The following is a 22,407-nucleotide window of genomic DNA, read 5'->3' as shown; positions in this document are numbered from 1 at the left end:
ATTTGATCCCAATATAGATAGATCTTAAAAGAGCACAATGCACAAGGCAGACATTCTTTACTAGTTAAGCTAAATTGTTTGGTTTTAAGAAGACGTTAGGGTATATTTTTGGTTTAAGGTTTAAAGATTATTTCGGGGCAATAGTTTTGGGGGTTCATCTAGCCTCCAAGGCTCCAGAAAGTCTGGAGTCCATGAGAATTTGAAATTCTACTCTGCCTTTTCCCCCTTTTGATCAGGATCCTTCTATAGAATCTTTGATCAAGATGTTTAGTGATGGTAGCCAGGCAGCATCCAGTTCTTCTAGTCTCATGGCAAAGGAGATAAGTTGTTCATGGAGGCAATTAGCCACGTATTTCGTATCCTCCTATTCCTGACTCTCCCTCTTCTGTTGCTCCAGGTGAATAGAGACCAATTGTCGTGCCTTGGATTGTCAGCATATGTTTTTGAGCTTTATCCATGTTGTATCGTGTATCAATATTTTGTTGCTGGATAGTACTCCAAACTACTATTTTTTTTTTAAGTAGAGTAATCATCTTTTCAAATGAAGTTACATAGCTAGAACAGATAGAAGCAGGATTGTGTTGAGTGACGGGTGATGGGACCAGGGCTGCTCCCTTCCTCGGCCTCCCTGTCCTACCCCCAGAAGTCCCTCAGCATGATTTGGAATCCATGAGTATGGTTTAACACAGTCACTTTATGCAGGATGAACCTAGCACGCAGTGATGGTGAGGTAACTGCTCTGTAGTAGGCAAAGGATCCTAAGCTAATGTAGGCCAGAACTGGGTCTCCTCTTCTGTGGTCTGTTCAGTAGGGTTTTTTAAAACAATTTTTGACTTTTCATTTTGAAATCATTTCAGACTTTAAAAAGGTTGCAAAAATAGTAAAAGAATTCTCATATATTTCATTATCCAACTGTTAGTATCTTATATAACCACAGCATAGTTAACAAGATCAGTGAGTTGATATTATTACATTACTATGAACTAGTCTACACATTTAATTCAAATTTTGGAATGTTCATTAATGCTGTCCTTGTGGTCCAGCATCCATCTCAGGATATCACTTGGCATGTAGCTGTCATATCTCCTTAGTCTTCTTTAATCTGGGACAATTTCTGTCTGTCTTTGTCTTTCATGATGTTAATACTTTTTGAAGAGTACTGGCTGGGTAGTTAGTGGAATGCCCCTCAACTTGTCTGAGGTTTGCTCAGGAAACCCTGGTAGCATAGTGGTTAAGAGTTTGGCTGCTAACCAGAAGGCCTGCAGTTCACATCCACTAGGTGCTCCTTGGAAACCCTATGGGGCAGTTCTGCTCTGTCCTATAGGGTTGCTATGAGTTGGAATGACTTGATGGCAATGGGTTTGGTTTTTGGTTTTGGAGGTTTCCTCATTATTAGATTCAGTTTACGTTTTTTTGGCATGGATACCACAGACGGGGTGTTGTAACCTTCTCAGTGCATGATGTTAGCAGGCACATGTTGTCAGTGTCTCATTACTGGTAATGTTAACTTTGATAACTTGATTCAAGTCAGATTTTTTTTTTACATTCCCTTAAGTATGTTCCGTGTCATTTATTTTAAAAAGAGTATTCCATTACTAAAACAAGTATTTTATTCCATGAGTTAAAATCCATTGCTATCATTATTTCTTTTGTTCCTCAGTTTGCCCCAGATTTGGCCATTGGGAGCCCCTGTGTCCTTCAACATAGTCCCATCATTTTTTGAAGTCTTCTTTATTTTCTGATACCACATGATGTTCCAGGCTTATCTTGTGTATTCCCTGCCCTAGCCCTGGATTCAGGCATTTCTCTAAGAAACACGGGTTTCTTTTCTTTGAGAATGGTATGTAGAAACCAAGATCTGGGTGTGGGAGTTGTGCTTATACTGCTGGGCTGAAATTCTAGGCCGTCTCAGTGGGCAGAGGTAGGAAATACATATAGGTATACACACAAATCTGTTTATGTCTGTGTGTATATGTGTGTGTACATACATGTACGCATATATTGGACTAGAGTCAAAGGTATCAATGCCAACTCAGTATGTGGGCTCAATTTATCCTGATACCTTAGATTACAGTTCAACACCGCTGGGTTCATTGTAGTCTTTCTGTTTTCCTTGTTTGTTACTCCATTCTGCAACAGCGAGAAGCTGCGTTCTCATTATCCAGAGTATATTTATTTATTTTTACAATCCTAGAATACACTTAAAGCAGTTCCAGAATTAGTAACTCATACTCCTGTGAAAAACAAACCAACTAACTTCAGTACACAATTGGTGTACAGTTCTTTTTTTCTTTAGCCTTAGAGTATGTAGTCAAAAAAATTTTTTTTTCCCTTTTCTGAACCTCACTGTGGTTATGTTACTTATTTGTAATACAGTTAGGTTGATCTGTTTTTGTTTGTGTTTCATTTTGGGTCTCCCCTTGCAAATCCTGAATTATTTTAAATAATCTTTTTTGAGCATACAAAACATCGACACAATTTTAAAAGTCAGAGCTGTACCAAAAATTATACTCAATGATGTGTCCCTCTGTCTTTCAAGATGAGGTTTCCTAAGTATGTCACTTAATGAGTTTATGTTCTAAAAAAAAAAAAAAGAGAGAGAATTATCCAAAACTGACTTTTCTCAACCCCTCTTTTATTTATATGTAATTCCTATTTAAAATGAGATTTTTGACTTGATGTGGATCCGTCTATAAGCATATTAACAGAGAACCAGTGGTAACTTTTTGTCATTTGGCCTTGTGATCTTTTTTCTATATAAAATAATGTATGTCTATATCATTTTTATATTCTACATATTTTGTTTTTAATTTTTTATTGAGATATAATCCAAATAACATAAAATTGACTGTTTTAAAGTATATATAATTCAGTGGTTTTTAGTATATTCACTATGATGTGCAGCCATGATCACTGTATAATTCCAGGACATTCCCACCACCCCCAAAAGAAACCCTGTACCTATTAGCAGTCAGTCACAATACCTAGTTTTGCGCTTTGCCTTTTTCACTTAGTGTATAGTGAGCATTTTTCCTACCCAGTTAAATATTCTTCTAAAACATGATGTACCCGTTGCCTTTGAGTAGATTCCGACTCATAGCAACCCTATAGGACAGAGTAGAACTGCCCGATAGGGTTTCCAAGGAGAGACTGTGGATTCAAAGTGCCAACCTTTTGGTTAGCAGCTGAGCTCATGTCCACTGTACCACTAGGGCTTCCTAAAACATGATAGTCGTACAATATCCAATGCCCCCATTATTAATATCTTGGTTTTCTTTTCATCACCAAGCAATACAGTATATGTTAGACTGAGCCTGCACAAATTTTTGTCTACCTGGGAATAAAAACGAAAAAAAAAAAAAAACCACTGCCGTCGAGTTGATTCCTACTCATAGCAACCCTATAGGACAGAGTAGAACTGCCCAGTAGAGTTTCCAAGGAGCGCCTGGTGCATTCGAACTGCCATCCTCTTGGTTAGCAGCCATAGCACTTAACCACTACGCCACCAGGGTTTGCAACCTGGGAATAGAATTTATAAAATTTCTTTAGAATCCTGTTTGTAGGTATAGTATCACTGTATGTGCCAGCTTTAAATGATTCAAATCATTACGGTATTTGAATTTCATGTCCAAATTTCATAGGAGGGAAAGGTCCGTACACCGTTTTGTCAGGCCTTACTAAATTTATAGATTTTTTTTTTTTTTTGCTAACTTTGAACCCCAGATTCACAGATCTGCTAATACCCTACCAGCCAATATCAGCTGGTAAGTTTTATTGTCTTCATCTAAAATATGAGGAAATTGGGGCTCAAAAAGATTCTCTGGCTTGCCTTTGTCTTCCTAGCTAGGTGACAGAAATATATCTCCATTGTTTACTCTTAGAGTCCAGGACTCTCTACATCCTAGTTAAGGTCTTTCGGGCTGGGCACTGAGGACCTAACAGCCCCACGAGGGGTTGAATGATTATTTCCTCTTAATATCCCCCTAGTAGGATATCCCATGCAGATTTGCTGCACAGATCTGTCTTACAATCTGACCCTACTCCAGAGGCTTGGTTTGCCTCTTTAGTTTTGGCCTGCAATTCAAGCATCTGCCACCAGATGGAAGGAACATTCTGTCAAGGAAGACCGAACAAACAGTAAAATGGTTAATGTTGACAAAAAAAAAAAAAAACCACTGCTGTCCAGTCGATTCCAACACACAGTGACCCTAAAGCATAGACTAGAACTGCCCATAGAGTTTCCAAGGAGCACCTGGTGGATTTGAACTGCTGAGCTTTTGGTTAGCAGCGGTAGCTCTTAACCACTACGCCACCAGGGTTTCTTAATGTTGACCGATGGTCAGTAACTGACATATTTCTGTTCTCAATTTAGGGAATTATTTGTGTAAATGTTGTCCTCTGTCTTCATTAGGGTCTCTATGCTCAGTGTCAGCCTAGTTCCAGACTTAGTAGTATTCCTTTTTGGTATTGTCTTTTGTCCCAAGATGATTTCTAATATTTTCAACCCTCTTTGGCTGAGTTTAGAATAAAAAGTCTTTCCTTCCTTTTATCTTTTTTTTTTTTAATTTTATTATTAAAAAAAAAAACCCAACCCAGTGCCCTTGAGTCAATTCCGACTCACAGCGACCCTATAGGACGGAGTAGAACTGCCTCATAGAGTTTCCAAGGAGCACCTGGCAGATTCGAACTGCCAACCCGTTGGTTATATATATAGTAAAATATATATAACAAATAAAATTTGCCATTTTAACCATTTTTAATTGTGCAATTCAGTGGTATTAATTACATTTACCATGTTGTGCAACCATCACCACTATTTTTGTAACATTTTCATCACCCTAAACAAAAGCACATTACTCCTCAAGCAACAACTCCATCCTCTAGTCCCTGGCAACCACCAATAAACTCTTGTCAGTATGTATTTGCCTATTCAGGATATTTCACATACGTGAAATCATACATACAATATCTGTCCTTTTGTGTCTGACTCTCTTCACTCAGTATGTTTTCAAGCTTCATCCATGTGTCGGCGTGTATCAGGGCTTCGTTTCTCTGTAGGAATGACTAGAATTCTATCCTATGTATGCACTGCATTTAGTTTATCCATTTGTCTGCTGATGGACACTTGAGTTGTTTTTACCTTTTGGCTATTGTGAATAATGCTGCAGTGAACATTGCTGTACAAGTGTCTGTTTGCGTCCCTGCTTTCAAGCCTCTCAGGTCTGTACCTAGGAGTGGAATTGCTGGGTGGTATGGTAATTCCATGCTTAACTTTCTAAGGAACTGCCACAGCTTTGCATCATTTTACATGCCTAACAGCAATGGCTGAGGCTTCCAGTTTCTCCCCATCCTCATCAGCACTTGTTATTTTCTGTTTATCTGATGATAGCCATCCCTGTGGGTGTGAAAATATGGTACATCAGTGGAAGCTCTTCCTGCCTCCCGTACTCCTTGCATAGTTCAGCCAGGTTAATGTTTGGACAATGCCACTTTGTCCCTCAAAAACTTCCAATGTCTTTCCATTGTCTCAGGATTACTCTAGCTTTTAAGGCTCCCACAGTCTGGCCCTGACGTAACTTGTCTGTGCAGTGAAACCTGTGAGAGCTGGAACTCAACGGGACTGCCTTGTTTTTCTGGGTCTTGCCATTTTTCTGCCTTCAACAGAGTGCAGTCTTACACTTTTCTATCCTCTCTATTACTAGAAATATTTGTGTTTTCCTTCTCTGATAGGCTTCCATCTTACACAGGTTCCAGCTTTCGCAGGTTTTACTGTATGTTTAAAATCCATACTGCTTTGCCTTGATTCCGGCTATCAACATATCCTATTCATCTTTAAGATCTAGTTCAATTAGTTTGAACTTCTTTATTCATTCAGCAACAACTGTGTTTGGAGGGTCTTGTCACGTGCCAGGCACCAAGGATTCATCATGGAGTAAGACCGGCAAAGTCCCTGTCCACACTGAACTTGCATTCTGTTGGAGGATACAGACCCTTCCCACACACAAAACGCACCCATGTCTTCCACTGAGTTCTGCCTCCTCCAACCTCAGAACTTTTTTTTTTTAAATAAAGTGTAACTCTGGAAATGCTACTGACAATATTTTTCATTGTACTAGAACTAACGCGTACAAACGAGTGTCATCCTTCCAGGTGCTGATCTTGGGAACCCCTAGACTTGTCCTGATACTGCAGGTGCCGTTCAGACGCTTGTAGTGCTTTTCTTTAGGAACGTCCTCCAGAGCCTATAGTCATCTAAATAGCTTTAGCTGTGGCAGGTGTTCATCCTTTAAGGATGGATCTGATTTTTAAAAACACCCTCAAGTCTCCCAGAGCTAAATCTGGTGAATTAGCTGCGTGAGAATGTGTGACAGAAAGAAGGAAGCAGGTTTTCCAACATGGCTTAACAGTGGGCTCTGAAAGCAGTGTGTGTTTTAAACATATAGTAAAACCTGCAAAAGCCATTTTTCTCTTCCGCAAGAGAAATCTAGAGACACAATGAACAAACGATAGCAGCACTGTAAATAAGCTCACTTCCTCCTTTGAAGGATAGCACTAATTTGAAAATACTAGTTCTGGTACTTTTACTTGAAGACATTATTTTCAGTATTTTATAATCACACTTACTGGCTTTTATTGCCTTCTGAATTCTCAGCTTGTGTTTTTTATCAGCTTGTTTTCAGTGTTCAGCAATTAAAAAATAAGTCCCTAAGGAAAAGGAAGTTCACTTTTTATTTATTTATTTATTTATTTATTTATGACTCAACAGTATCACCTCTGAATGTAGTAGGTTCTCAATAATTACATGTTGATGACTTGATGAGGCAGTAATAAAGGCATTAGTTGATAGCATTTGTTAATACTGTTAGTGTCAGCACATGCTCTAATAATTCCCTGACTCTTTATTGGCATTAATTAACTTTAAGATAACACATTTACAGTATTAGGTCGGCCTCCTTTAAAAGGATTTTGCAAATCTAATTGGCATTTAAGGTACAGTACCATGAGGTGTTCATATTACCATGAGGTGTTCATATTGGATGAGCTCGTTTCTTCCCTGCAATAAAACTACCTAGTCATTCTCGTAAAGTGAGAGGTTTTTCTGCCTTGGTAGGGCAAAAGTTGATCTTCATATGAATTAATCATGTATTTTTGAGTTGTTTTCTTATACCTTTGGAATATTTATCGCATCCTGGCATTAGAAGGATTTAGGACTGATTTTTATAGACTATTTGGAAACCCTGGTGGCATAGTGGTTAAGTGCTACAGCTGCTAGCCAAGAGGTCGGCAGTTCAAATCCACCAGGCACTCCTTGGAAACTCCACGGGGCAGTTCTACTCTGTCCTATAGGGTCGCTATGAGTCGGAATCAACTCGACGGCAGTGGGTTTGGTTTTGGTTGGTAGACTATTTGAGATACAGTTTCCTATTTTAGTTTAGACAGTTGATCAAATGAAAATATTAACCCATTTTCTTAATTTTTTTCCAGAACCTTTGTTTCATTTTGCCACAATTTTTGTACCAGTTCTTCTGTGGATTCTCACAACAGGTTTGTTTCTTGAGTTATTTGTTATAACGTAGTCAACGTTTGCTGTTAGTAAATTACCTTTTATGTATTAGATTGTAGGGATTCAAGAGGTATGTCCAAAGTGAAAAGTTTTTTGTTTTTTTTTTTTGTTCAACAGTTGATCTTCTTGGCCTGGTTTTTGACGATAATAAATGTTTATATATTTGCTTTAATAGTTTTCTTACTGTTAACTTTCTTTTTGAAAATTATCTGGTACATCCTATTGGAATTGGGATGACCTTAAAAAGAGTATTTTGATTTTTTTTATCCATGTATAGAATGCACTCCAATAATCCTAAAATACTGTAGCCAAATATTTCACTAAATAAAATCTCCCCCACTTTTATAATTTCTCAAGTTGTTTCTATAGAGAAATATTGATCTTCAAGCTGGTCAAGAAGTTGTGATTCTTAGCACGGTCCTTGAATTACTTGAACCAAAAACCAAACCAAACCCGTTGCCATCAAGTCGATTCCAACTCATAACAACCCTACAGGACAGAGTAGAACTGCCCCATAGGGTTTCCAAAGAGCACCTGGATTACGTGAAGCAACTCTAAATTTTTTTGCCTTCTATAGTTTTAAAACTTATTGCATATACAGTATACTGTATATTAGCTTGATACTTAGTGGGGTGGGCAGGCACGTTGTAAAGTTCATTTCAACAACTGAAATGGACTTTATGTTGCTTGTAGTGGAAGTATAGCTAAATCCCATACCCATTGCTGACCAGTTGGCTCCGACTCGTAGTGACCCTGTAGGACAGAATAGAACTGCCCCATAGGGTTTCCAAGGAGCACCTGGTGGATTCGAACAGCCAACCTTTTGGTTAGCAGCCAAGCTCTTAACCACTGTACCACCAGGGCTCCATTAGTGACTGAGTTTCTAAATTTTAAAGGTAAGCTTTATTTCCCATGATCCCTCGTGGTAGGAAGTTAAATTTTCTCTGATTTCTTGGCTGTTTTTTTTTTTTTAAGAGAATTTATTCTTTTCAGTGGAAAGTGGTTGCTCTGTTTCTCTTGAACTTGGCTCTTTGCTATTTGGTATGTTGTCTATTAAAACATCAGTGCCATGTCATCAGCCCCGTGGTACCAGTTAAGCAGATTGCTTTATAAATCCCCCACCAGCTGTATGCAGTGTCACTAGCCTTCTTGTGTTCAAAACTAATACCATTAGCTACAGGGAGTTTTATAAATTCTGATGAATCTACTTTTCTTGAACATTCAAATTGTCATTTACCAAAATGTTGCTGATTCCTCACTTACTTGAATGAATGCAAGTATTAAAAAGATGACTCTAATTTTCTTGCTTACCTAATCTGTAGCAAAGTGCTAAAGGGAAATTGACTCGATTGAATGGAAACATTGTTTTTATTTTCAAAGGAGTTTGTTGATTGTTATCTTTTTAAAAGGATGTTTGTGCATGTTTACCAAGCACAAGTTGATATGAAAAGAGAAAAAGGCAGTGAGATTCAGACCCTGGGCTGTCTTGGGTCTGTTTAGCTTAACTTTAAGTTCAAGTTTCCATTTGAGTAGAGTTGATATTTGGCTCCCTCAGTTGTTCAACTAGTAGGCCATTCATTTAACAAATATTTTTTGAGCTCCTACTATGTGCCAGGCATGTATTCTAAGTGCTGGGGATATAGCAGTAATCAAAACCAACCCTTGCAGTGTGGTGATGGAGGAGAGACAGCAGTCAGTCCCATATGCTAGGCACTGATTTGTGCTCTGAAGGGGAAAAAATAATAATAAAGCAATTGAATGTGACTGGGGGATGGCTGCTAATTTAGGGTGATCTGGGGAGTTCTTCCTGATGAAGTGACATTTGGACAGAGACCTGAAGGAGATGAGGGAATGAGCTATGCAGACATCTTAGAAGAAAAGCAAACCAAGTAAAATGAAGGCCTGTTTGAGGAGGCAACGTGATGCGAGATATCTTTAAGTTTGGCCTTGTAATAGTGCTGAATGGAGCAACCTTTATTCCAAATCTCTCTGGAGCACATGCTGATAGTCAACCTTTTTCAACCCAGGATCATATTAGGTGTTTTCTGCAACCCTGGAACTTGGGAGAGCGGACTGAGAGGAATGTAGAAATAGGACCAGGATTCAGATTCTTAAAGCAAAAAATAAATCTTTCGCTAGCAAAGCTAGGATAGTACTTGTGACAATATTTGTCACAGGTTTAACAAGAAACAGTATTATAAGCTAAACCTAAGTTTGTTTTGGCGAAATTCTGTCTCCTCTAATTATCCAGCTAAGAATTAGAATTCTCTCTCATGTGCCCTCAAACTACCATAGTAGAACAAAAGTAGGTTGATGCTTCTTTTGTTTGAATGAAATTTAGGACTAAATTATACACCAGTCAATCTGATTTTGTTTTTCTTTTTGTTTTTTTTTTTTTCAATTTATTCCTTAGTGAAAATGGGTAGTTTCCAATAAAAATGTAGTGTTGTGTGCCATAAATCAGTTCTCTCCCTTGAGAATTAAAAGGAATATAACACTTTTTTTTTGTACTTTTTAGTTCAGTGCAATATTTTTGCTGAGCTTAAATCTTTGTAAGAAAGCATGTGGCAAGTGCCTTCATGTTCTATGTATAGCCATACATATATATGTGAACATATGTATAAACCTTGACTTTTGATAATTAAAAGCCAATAATTTTTTTTATTGTACTTTAGATGAAGGTTTATAGTACAAACTAGTTTCTCATTAAAGAGTATGTATTGTTTTATGACATTGGTTACCAACCCTACACCATATCAACGCTCTCCCTTCTCGACCGTGGGTTCCCTATTACCAGCTTTCCTGTCCCCTCCTCCCTTCCAGTCCCTGCCTCTGGGCTGGTGTGCCCCTTTAAAAATATAGCCATATTTTGGACTTTACTGAGAATGTTGCATACGTTATCTATTACTTTGTCTCTACTTTAGGCCAGAGTTATGGTTCCTCCGACTCCTTATGCACTCACCACTCTGCCTCTACCTTCTAGAATTTTTGCTTCTTGGAGGACAGAGGATGAGACATCGCTCTGTCCCCAGTACTTGGCACTTTGTAGGCACTCAGTAAGTGTTTGTGGAGTAGACTAATGAGTGAATTAATGTTCTATTCTAATTATTCTCAACTTTTTTGAGTCCAAGAATTTATCAGAACCCCCATTATGATATCAGCTGTATCTTTAGTAGCCATTGATGGGAAATACATAATTGTGTTTATTTAGGGTCAAATTTAAGTGCATTTTATTAATCAAGAAACACCTATATATGTGAACAATACATGAGTATAGGACGTTATTTATTCAGGCTACAGACAGTGGAGGTATGGACCATATCTAGCACTGTGTAGATAAATACTAAACTCAAAAATTGCTTTTATCAAAATGTGGTTCATAGAAGACCTAATTTTTTTTTTCAATACAGGAAGATTTATAATGTCAGATCATTCATTTACACAAGTGTTAATAGCTTCAAATCTCTTATTTACCAATTTTTTTAATGCTTTCTGTATGCCAGATTCTGTTCTAGGAGCTCCAGGTTATCAAAGCTCCCCAGCCAGAGACCACTAGGAACACACCTGTAGTTGAACACTTTGGGTTTACTACACTATGCAAGAGGAAAAACACACACCCTGGGGAACAGTGGGGCCTCGTGGAAAGAGGACGTTAGAAAAGAATGGGATTCAGGGTTGAGTTAGGTGATTTGGGGCGGGGCAGGTTTAAGGAATTGGGGGTTGATTCTGGATTAGATACTGTCAGGAAGTAGGTGTAACTTTATGATTGAATATCTTAGTAAATCTTATCCATAAGGAGTGAAGACTACAAGGAAGCTAAAGCTGTAACTGGTAAAGAAGTAGTCACTCACAGTAGACTGGATAGAAGAGTGTTTGATCATTTTTGTGATTTGAACAATGTTCCTGTTTGTCTGTGTTCAGATGTGATTAACAAGTAGCCTTGTTTTTGTCTTGCTCCATTACAGTCACAATGTGGCCTTATCTGATGTTGATCTTCTGTGAAGTTGTTATGTTCAGTAGAGGGCCTAGCCAATGGTACCAGGACAGCTCCTGGAGGCTAGGAGCTGCTTTTCTCTTTCTCAAGATACAGCAGTCAGTAAAATAGACAAGAATCCCTGCCTTCATAGAGCTTAAATTCTAGTGTGAAGAGACAGACAGTAAACATAGCAAATTTATTATGTAAATAAAGGCTGATTAATGCTGGAAGGGGAAAAAAGGCAGAATAAAGGGAATAGAATATGTCTATGAAAGAGAGAGTGGCAATTTAAGCCACGGTTGGTCTCACTGAGAGTGTGACATTTGAGCAGAGATTTGAAGGAAACGAGAGAGTAAACCTTGCGTCATCTAAAGGAAAAATGCTTCAGGCCGAGGGACCAGCCAATGGAAAAGAGGCCCCAAGGCAGAAGCCTATGACTGGAGTGGAATGAATGAGGAGGAGAATGGTTAGGGATGAGGTCAGACAGGTAGGGAGAGGTCAGATTGGATGGGGCCTTATAGCCACCTCACTGTAGGAACTTTTTCTTTTCTTAACTTTCAGAGTGACAGCAGTCCATTGGAGAGTTTGAACAGAACAATGACACAATTTGACTTATATTTTAATAGGACTGCTTGGGCATTGTGTTGTGAATGGACAAGGGTAGAAGCAGGGAGACCTGCTTCTCTCATTGAGGAGGAGGCTCTCAGGGTGGTAACGGTGGAGGTGCTGAGAAGGGAGCTGGTACTGTAGATATTTTGAGTCAATAAAGACTTTGTCATAGATTAGATGTGCTTGTGAAAAAGAGATTAGTCAAGGATGATTCCAAGATTTTGGTCCTAAGTAAGCGGAAGGATTTAGTTGTCATTTGCTGAGATGGGGATACTTTAACAAGAGCAAGTTTGGGGTGGGGGCAGGTCTGGAGTTCAGTTTTGAACATGTTAAGTTTGAGCTATGTTAGAGACTCAGGAGTAGATGTCAAGTAGGCAGTTGGATATATGGGTTTATGAGATCAGGACAGGTATGGGCTGAGAATAGATACCTGAGAATTGTCTGAATGGATGATATGAAAACATAGGACTGGATGAGAGCACCTGGATAGCAAGTATAGTTCAAAACACAGAGCCCTGGAGCCCTCTAGCAGAGAGGTCAGGGAGAAGAGGAGACTGAGAAGGGAAGAAGGGATGGCCAATGAGGCAGGAGAATAGTTCATTTCAAAACATTTCTTGAGCCCTAAGTGGTACCAGGCACCAGTAGAGATGCTCAGGCTGCAAACATTGGGGTGCCACTCTCTGAGACAAGGAACAAACAGAGGATAAAGCAGATTTGGGGGAAAAGTTAATGAATTTGACTTTGTCGGTGCCCGTGGGACAGCTAGCGCAAAGGTGGGCATTTTGGTCTGGAGCCCTGGGAATTCTCAGAGCTGGGGAGAGTTGAAAGTCAGGTCCACGTAGAGACATTTAACTTGTTTTTATGAATACATTTGATTGATCCTTAGTAAATGGCCATATTCACAATCATAAATACAGCCTTGGGAAGGAGACAGTGATAGTTAAAAGCATCTAAAATATTAACCAAAAAAATTGTGACACAGGCTGGCCACTGCCTGTATTTAGTTTCTCTGAAGGGCTCCTAGCTTACACTTATTTGGTCTCCTTCTACTGACAAATATTTGGATTTGGATGTTGTTAGTTAATATTTATTATAAACAGAGTTTATAACCCATAAACATTCTGAATAGGATCTTATTAGAAAGGAGTGTATACAAATATGATGCATCACACCGTGTTAGTTTCTTCTTGTTTTAGCTCTGATAGTCCATACACCTAAACGTCCTCTTGCAGATGATTGTTACAGTACATTTCTTTCTTCCCTCTGTTGTTTGTCATCTCAGCCACTGTATGATGCTGCTTACCTTACAATGTACAATATCTGCTTCACCTCCTTGCCCATCTTGGCCTACAGTCTACTGGAACAGCACATCAACATTGACACTCTGACCTCAGAGCCTCGATTGTATATGTAAGTAGAAAATAGAATCCAAACCCCCTTTGACTTTCAAAGTTGGGCGTTTCATTTCATCTGCAGGTAGGAAAGACACAGAACTCCCCACCTGGTTTGATTATGCATCTCTGTTCCTAATTTTTAGCTTCTGAAACCAGATCATTCAGCAGGGGAATGGCATACTCTCCTAGGTGTAGGTTCTGTACTTCAATACCCGTGAAACATTTAATTTGGAATCACTAACTCCTAAAACTTGAAACTACAGTGTCAGACTGTTCTGATGGTCTTGCAGGAAGACACAGTGTTTTAACTGCAAAAAACAAAACAAAACAAAACAAAAAAGCTCTTTGGTAGTTTAGGATATGGATGAATAGAATTGATAAGGTGTTACCACCCTTTCTTTTTTAAACTGCCCCTGAAGCAGAGTCCCTCTTTGTTAGCCCCATTCTAAAATAGTTTTTGTTGAAGAGAATAATTAACTTACTGAGACAAAGAAAGGCACATTGTATTCATTTGGTTTCTCTTAGAAATGGATGCTTTTCTTTATGGTTGAGGAGCTTGGCACTAGCCCCAGTTGCTAACCTATGAGTTAATTTGATTTTTTATAAATTAAACATACCGCTAAAGATGGTAACCTACAGCAGATTATAACCACTGCTAATAGCAGATAGCAAGAGCAGTTGAGAGGCTAGGGTGACTTGTTTGTATGAAACGAAGGTGCACACATTAAAGGGACTTCTTGAAGCCATATACTCATAAAACTTACATTTAGTAATTTAGAGTTATAGAGATTTGTAAATTTTATTAAAACCTTAAGCTTTTTATTATGGAAATGTTCAAACATACGAAAGTAGAGAGAATATTATTAATTATAATGAATGTCCCCGTACTCACTACTCAACTTCAACAATTGCCAATTCATGGCCAATCCTTGTTTAAGTTAATAACCCCATCTGTTCTATCACCGGCTTTATATCACATTATATAAAATAGTTATTTCAGTATGCATCTCTTAAAGATAAGGACTTAAAAAAAATAACAATACCCTGTCACACCTAAAAACCTAACAAGCCCTTAATGTCACCAAACATCTAGTCAGTGTTTAAGTTTTCCCAAATGACTTTTTTTTTTTTTCTAATAGCATGTTTGTTTGATTCAGGATCCAAGTAAGGTCTGTGTATTGGATTGGTTGATATGCTTTTGAAGTATCTTCTAATTTTAAGGCTCCTTATTATTTGGAATTGGGAGTGATAGTAATACCTATCTTGTGTAGTTTTTATGTGGATGAAAATAGATAATGTATACAAAACTCAACGCAGTTCCTGGCATATGTTTTTGGGTGCAATCGAGTCGGTCCTGACTCATAGCGGCCCTGCGTACAACAGAACGAGACACTGCCTGGTCCTGCGCCATCCTCACAATCATTGCTATGCTTGATCCCTGGCTTATATGCAGTACTCAGTAAATGGAAGCTATTATTATTAGTGATGTTATTGTGGTAGGTGGCCAGATTTTTAACTTAGCAGCTTTTTGACAGTTTACTTACTCCAATGCGTTAATTAGTCAGAGGTGATTTCGTGAAGATACATCTGTGGCTCAGCCCTCTTCGTTCTAACAGGGTCAGCCCACACACTCAACTTTGGCATTTCGTCTCTGGTATTGCCTGAGAGAGATTCATTAAGCTGTGTTGTTTTTATTCCCCATTTCTCAATAGGAATATTTCTGGCAATGCCATGCTACAGTTGGGCCCCTTCTTATATTGGACATTTCTGGCTGCCTTTGAAGGGACTGTGTTCTTCTTTGGGACTTATTTTCTTTTTCAGACTTCATCCCTAGAAGACAATGGAAAGGTAAAAAAAAATTGTCATTAACATCTTGCAGTATTATAAGCAGGACTTTTGCAAACTATTTTTCTTAAGATCCGGTGTTGAGTTTTCACAACTTCTTTAGAACAAATAGAAATGTTGAAGTAAGAAATAACTTCCTATGTGCATGGCTAACTAGAGTGCATATGTGCAAAGCTTTGGAAGCTTAACTTGGCTGTAGTTTTTACTAGATGAACAGAGTTCTTGGGGTTTCAGACTTTGGACCCCTGCATTTTGTTTTAAAATAGGAAAAGCCTTTCTCACATCAAAGTCGGGCCCCACTCAGTTCTAATTCATTGTAATCTTCCACGCTCAGAGTTGAAGGTGGTAGCTGCCATAGTTTTGGAGCATCCACCTAATAGACGAAGAGAAAGAATTCCCTTCCAAGTGGGAGCATAGTGCTCTCCAGAAAGGCTGTACCGGTTGTGCCAGTGCCTTCCCAGCAAGCAACCACATCAGTCCGCACCTGCCCTGGGATGAGTTTGCCCTTGCAGCACTCTGAGACGGGAGCCCTGGTGATGCAGCGGTTAAAGTGCTTGTCTGCTAACCAAAAGGGTCAGCAGTTCGAACCCACCAGCTGCTCCACAGGAAAAGATGGGGCAGTCTGCATCGGTAAAGATTATAGCCTTGGAAACCCTATGGGCCAGTTCTACTCTGTCCTATAAGGTTGCTAGGAGTTGGAATCGACTCGATGGCAACAGGTTTGGTTTTTTTTTTTTTGGATACTCAAAGTCACTGATGGGGGACAGGTGAGGCTTCTTCCTCCGGCCACATGTAGGAAATCGAACATACTGCGTGCATGTTGCTTTCACTGTGTTTTCCTTTGCTGTTTGGAGTTACTTTTTTATGGTCATTTCTTTATAATCATAGCATGAAGCAAAGCTACTGTTCAAAAAGAATTTACTGAGTACAATGACTATGTATAGAACCTAATCGATTAATACCTCTTATAGAAGTGAATTTGAATGATACTTTGAAACTGGAACTACAGTAAAAACCTCTCTAATTTGGACAAAACAACAATCAGTTTAGTAACAGTCCATTAAAATTCTTAATCACAGAGTGATTTTTAAAGAAATAACAGACTGAATACTTTATGGTAGATATGTGTGGCAGACTGTGTGTCCTTTGGGACATCACTTCCGCTTTTCGAGTCAACTTTGCCCATTCATAAGAAGGGATGAGATGCTGTAATTTCTCAGATCCCTTCAGCTTTATGACTGATCTTGTGACTTTCATTTTTTTATTTTATTTTTATTTAGAAACTGTATAGAGCTGCTTGGAAAAGGGTTGCTCCCAAGTAGGCAGATACTCTCTGCAGTCCTGTTGACATGACTCATTTGCTCAGCAAACTCTTCAGGTGTGCATGGGGAGCTGCAGTCCAGCCTCTGTCCTGTTCACGGCCCATTCTGAGGTCATGAAGTCCAAATTAATAAGGTTTTACTATATATGTCACCATCCTTCCAAATGTTTGTTAAGATGACAGTAAATGTAAGAACTGCTACCAGCAATTAAGCATAACACTCACGTATGATTTGATTGAATCCGGTTTTTTTTGTTTGTTTGTTTCTATTAACCTTAATTTTTGTTTTTTATTTTTTTTAAACCTTTTACATTTCACTTTCTGTTTTAATGTTATGCATTCAGATCTTGACAGCGTTTGGTAAGCATCTGTGCCATTCATTGCCATCATTTGCATTTATACATGGATCTGCTTTTCTTTGGTGTGCACGTGCCAACAGATCGGATAGTTACAGCCCAAAAATGAGACTGTAGTTTTAAAAACTGCGAGTCTGCTTGTCTGCAAATTTTTCCATATTTGAGAGCTTTAGTTCTATAATAAAGGAAAAGCCCATATAGAAGTCTTTTAGAGACATGAGAAAATGACTTGCCTTGGTGAACTTTGGTTTTAGTGAACAGTGCTGTTAGTGGACTAATTTTTTCCTGCCCTTGTCACACCAGTGAGTTCCCTGTTCGATGCTGCTTGGAGTAATGGAAATAAACCCTACCAACCACAGATGGGTTGTGCCTGTCCATGAAAACTGAGAGTCACAGTAAAAGCCAACATTATGGCCTGATCTTATTGACCAGATACTTCCCTAAGCAATTCATACAACATCTTGGCAATTACAGGCAGGATTAAAATTGACCTTTTATTTTTCATGGAGGCTTATGTATTCATGGTACATGTAATTGTTAAATGTCTTTCAGGTGTATGGAAACTGGACTTTTGGAACCATTGTTTTTACAGTCTTAGTATTCACTGTAACTCTGAAGGTTAGATTTTTATTTATTCAAATATATTTAACACCATTTTGTAATACTGTCTGGTTTTATCTGAATATAACTTTTTTATTGCCTGGTCTTTATTTTTATTGCAGGTTGTTATTCAAACCTTTGTCTGAGTGCTTACTAAAACAGCTATGATTCTAGGGATTTGGGCATTTGTATATTACTTGTGATCCTTTTTATTTCAGTTTACAGTCTGTGTTTTACTTTAAAAAAATTAGAGCACCATACTTATGTTGGAAATCTGTTCCTTCTTTCCTGCTATTTTCAAGGCATTATGCTAAGTAGCATATAAACAGGCTGTGTGTTTCCATGTGAAGTACTTGAATCTTTTTTCAGATTTCTTATCTGAATAAGAACCCCAGGCCTATAAAGCATTTGAGTTCTTAAAACAGTTGAGTAGGTGTCCATGAGCAAAATGTAGATTCAAAAGAGCTTCGTAGGGAAGAAATTTTATAAAATGTATTTATCACTGAAATTTATCCATCTTAGTGATGAAGGGCATAAAGATAGACAGCAGGTAACATAAGAGAGGAACCCTGGTGGCACAGTGGTTAAGTGCTAACTGAAAGGTTGGTAGTTCAAACTCACCTAGTGGCTTCGTGGGAGAAAGACCTGGGTATCAGCGTCCATAACGATTACAGCCAAGAAAACCCTATGAGGCAGTTCTACTCTGTCACATGGAGTCTCTGAGTCGGAATCGAGTCAGCGGTACCTAACAACAACATACAAAAAGGGTAATATTGGCAAAATCCATTGGCATTAACTTGCAGTCATGTAATAATGCTCTGAAGTCTTGCTGAATGCTATCCTTGAAGCCCATGTGTTGGAACTCTGTTACAGCTGAAAGCATAATCAGGTTCTTTTCATTATTCTGGTAAGAAACACCTCACTGGGATCCAAGAGTGAGAGTACCTTTAAATGAATCTCAACCTGACCAGTAGTCAAAACCAGAAATCAGAAGTATAATTGAAAATGACCTCTGATCATTTCCACCCCCCAACGTTTTATTCCTGGTTTATCTCTCATACCGAATAGAACTGACATGTGTTTTTATTAGTTATCTACTCTTTCAGTAATATTTTAAGACTTTAAAAGAACATGTTACAACTCATCTCAGTTTAGCCACTTACTAGCTGTGTATCCTTGGACAAGCTACTTCACCTCTCTGTGCCTGCTTTTTTATAAAACGGAGATAAAAGTAGCACCTGCCTCTCAGGATTTTTATGGGGAGTCAATTAGTGAATACGTATAAAGCACTTAGAAGGGTGTTTGACGTAGAGACCATGCCCATTACAATCAATGCTGCTTGTTATTTATTATGTTTCATGGGATCATAATGATTTGAGATGGAATCCCTTCCTGTCCTTCCCCGTCCCCTGTCCTTGCACATGGTCCCAGAGCTACATGTGGCCTTACTACAACAGCTTTCAGATGTACCTCAAAGGACATCCACTCCCTTTCTTTTTGGATGAGTATTATTGTGACATTTTCCCTAGCAACCCGGTGAGAATTCAAGGCTGGGCTGTATTAACAATGTTATCAGCATCCTGTTTATGAATGGAGAAACTGTAGCAGAGAGCTGAGGACCATGGTGTCACAGCAAGTAACAAAACTGAGATACCACCTACCCCCCCAAAAAAATTAAAAGCTCTGGATTAAATGCCCACCTGACCCAGAAGTTTTAAGCCAGCATAGCAGACCATAACTGTTTTTTAGATCACATATGAAAACCCCAGGTTCCACAATCTGGAAAAAAAAAACAAAAAACTAGTCTTGGCAGAAACCTAAAAAGGATTAAAATCTGAGGCAACTGAAAGTGTTATTAACTTTATGGACTAGATAAGCATTTTGCAATTGGAAAGGCACACTACATAATCAGCCCGTGATCCGTTGCTACAGGATCCTCAGCTGTTGTGTTCAAACCGTTATGACGCCTTTGTCTAGTTATTCTCTTCCTAGCTATCCACTTCCTCTGTTCTACTGCTTTCAGCATGCCTGCCTCTGCCAGCTAGGCTTTCTCCTTTTGCCATTGTCTCCTCAGCTACCCACCACCTGAGGACTCTAACCAAAAACTACTGCTGTCAAGTTGATTCCGACTCATAGCGACCCTATAGGACAGAGTAGAACTGTCCCATAGGTTTTTCAAGGGTGTAAATCTTTACGGAAGCAGACAGCCACAGCTGTCTCCCATGGAAACAGTGGTGGGTTCAAACTGCTAGCTTCAGTTAGCAGCCGAGGGCTTTGACCACTGTGTCACCAGGACTCTTTTTGAGGGCTCCAGTCTCTTGGATGCTCCCATTGCCTCATTCCTTGCGCTTCGCTCAGTAGTGAAGCATCAGCAGCCCCACACCTACTAGCCACTTGGCTTGACCACACCTTCATTCCTGTACTTTAGAATCTAGAGGCCCTAGGGCAAAACTGGGCTCCTTCCTATTCCTACTCATGGCAACCATGCATGTACAGAGTAGAACTCTTCCCTAAGTCTGTCTTCTGTAGTGCCACTGGGTGGGTTCAGACCACCAACCTTTCCGCTAGTAGCCTAGTGCTTAACCATCTGCAGCACCCAGGAACCTTCTTTCTCACCCTAACTCTCTGGAAAGCCTGGATTCTATTCTACTCCTAGCTCCATTCTCCTCTGGATCCATGGCCCAAGCTCACTCCTCCCATAGGTATCATGCCGTGTAAAGTGTGGCCTGGTGCAATTTTGTACCCGTCATGAAAGCTCTTGTGTTATATCTTTGCAGCTCGCCTTAGATACTCGATTCTGGACATGGATAAATCACTTTGTGATTTGGGGTTCCTTAGCCTTTTATGTATTTTTCTCATTCTTCTGGGGAGGAATCATTTGGTAAGTAGCTGTGAACGTGTACTATGCAAGTAACTATATGTGTGTGTGTGTGTGTGTGTGTGTGTGTGTATACATATACATGTATATATATACATTGATATGTAAACACTGATTATACTTTTAAAGTTTTGATTGTATAAGATAACAGTTTTTCAATATTAATGGATTGGAGTTATTTCTCGCCAGTAGTGCTGCTAATTTTAGGTTAAGTTTTCAAATACAAGTGTATAGATTGCAAGAGTTACTCAAAAGGTCTCCCTTCTGGTAGCCCCTGCTTGAAGGTGTGTAAACATCTGTCTATAAATTGAAGCTGTAATTTCTGGCATGACACCATGTGTGATTTCCACTGGAAATACCCTTCCTGTGAAGTTTCTACATGATAATTGACCAATAGATAATGATCCAATTGGACCGCATTCTCTCTTCATGGTATATAATTGTCATTCCTGCCACAACAGGTGTTCTTAGGGTATAGGACATGTACCACTTAATACCCAGAGGGTTATACCTTGAAACACCTCTTACTGTATTTTGGGGGAAAGGTAGACTGTAGCTTGGTCTTAAAGTTCATTCAGTTCCTCTTGGTTCAGTAGATGTAGATTCTGAAATGTATTTCATGTGAGGTACTCTAGGGGATACAGAGATGAATTAGACTGAACCTCTGCCCTCAAGGAGAGTACAGTCTAGTGAAGGACACATAAACTGTGATTGGGGAAGTTATAAAGAATGAAAATAAGTTTGAGTTGCATCTCCTCTCCATACTCCCAGCAGCAGGAAGCATGGCTGGAACAGGCCATAGGGTGAGAATCCAGGAGCACATATTTTCTCTGGTCTGAGCAAAATCAGTAATACAAAACATTTTATCACGGAGATGTGAGGTATGGAGAATCATCTTTATGTCCCTTGAAACTTAATTGGAAGAAACTCTTATTATTTTGAAAAGCTTCTGTTTTTACAAAAGTCTTAAATAAAAATAGGAATTACCTAATCACTTAAGGATATACCAGCTCTGAAAAGTGTAATTAGAGCGTATATTTGGCACCTATTTTTTTATATAGGTAATGATTGAGCAAAGAAGCTAAAAGAAGTTTCTATTTTAATAATATACAAATGAATTACAGTTGATTAACCATAATATGCAATTGTAGATCTGCCCAGAGTACCATAAATTTCTGTGAATCCATGTAATCAGCATCTGAACTAATTAGGCAAAATTTCCACAGGAATAAAATATTTCTAGGAAACTAACACAAATCTCTAGCTCTTCCTACAGACTATTCCTTATAGATTAAAATAAATCCTTTATATGATTAAGACATTGCCTTAATAGGGTCTTGTCTGTTTTTATTCATTAGGATACTTACTAAAAATAAAATATTAGTAAATCTATTTTTAAAATTGTGTGGCTTTCACTTCTGTCCTTGAGTAGAGCTGTCTGAGTTGAGCTACTACATGAGTATAAACTTGATATTACAAAGCAACCAGCAAAACATGACTAGAAACTTCAGCTGAATGCTAGTTTCTGTTAATGTCCCCGGGCGTGTTCTACCCTGAGGCATTGGAACACACCCCTCTTTCAGGGTGGGAAGTGAGAATGATGATTTCTGAGCACAAAACTCAATCGAGGAATAATCTCTCTTGTTTCTTACAGCTCCTCTGCAGCGTTCCATAGATATCATTTAGGCAAAAATAATAGTAATATATATATAGTGAGAAATATATATATAGAGAGAGACTATTCAAAGAGTGTTGTGGGTACCACATGAAGGAAGACCCTGTGACTAGCTGTCAGTTTTCTGCTGGACCTTTTTATGGCTCAGTCAAAAAAAAAACTGCCTAGAAAATTAGGATGCTCTTCAGA

At 38.8% G+C, this 22,407-nt stretch overlaps 1 protein-coding gene across 9 annotated transcripts in view; it reads left to right on the top strand.

The window, feature by feature from the left end:
* Nucleotides 1-22,407, top strand: part of ATP11C (ATPase phospholipid transporting 11C) — a 193,378-nt gene that overhangs the window by 154,593 nt on the left and 16,378 nt on the right. For all 9 annotated transcript variants that reach the window (XM_064277654.1, XM_023539461.2, XM_064277652.1 and 6 more), the window contains 5 exons: nt 7,486-7,545; nt 13,432-13,559; nt 15,256-15,391; nt 17,618-17,683; nt 20,443-20,546. In XM_064277654.1, coding sequence (XP_064133724.1) covers nt 7,486-7,545; nt 13,432-13,559; nt 15,256-15,391; nt 17,618-17,683; nt 20,443-20,546 — 494 coding nt within the window. The remainder of the gene's footprint in view (nt 1-7,485; nt 7,546-13,431; nt 13,560-15,255; nt 15,392-17,617; nt 17,684-20,442; nt 20,547-22,407) is intronic.

This window comes from Loxodonta africana, chromosome X (assembly GCF_030014295.1).
Source record: "Loxodonta africana isolate mLoxAfr1 chromosome X, mLoxAfr1.hap2, whole genome shotgun sequence".
Taxonomy (NCBI): domain Eukaryota; kingdom Metazoa; phylum Chordata; class Mammalia; order Proboscidea; family Elephantidae; genus Loxodonta; species Loxodonta africana.
This window is presented reverse-complemented; position numbering and strand designations above follow the sequence as displayed.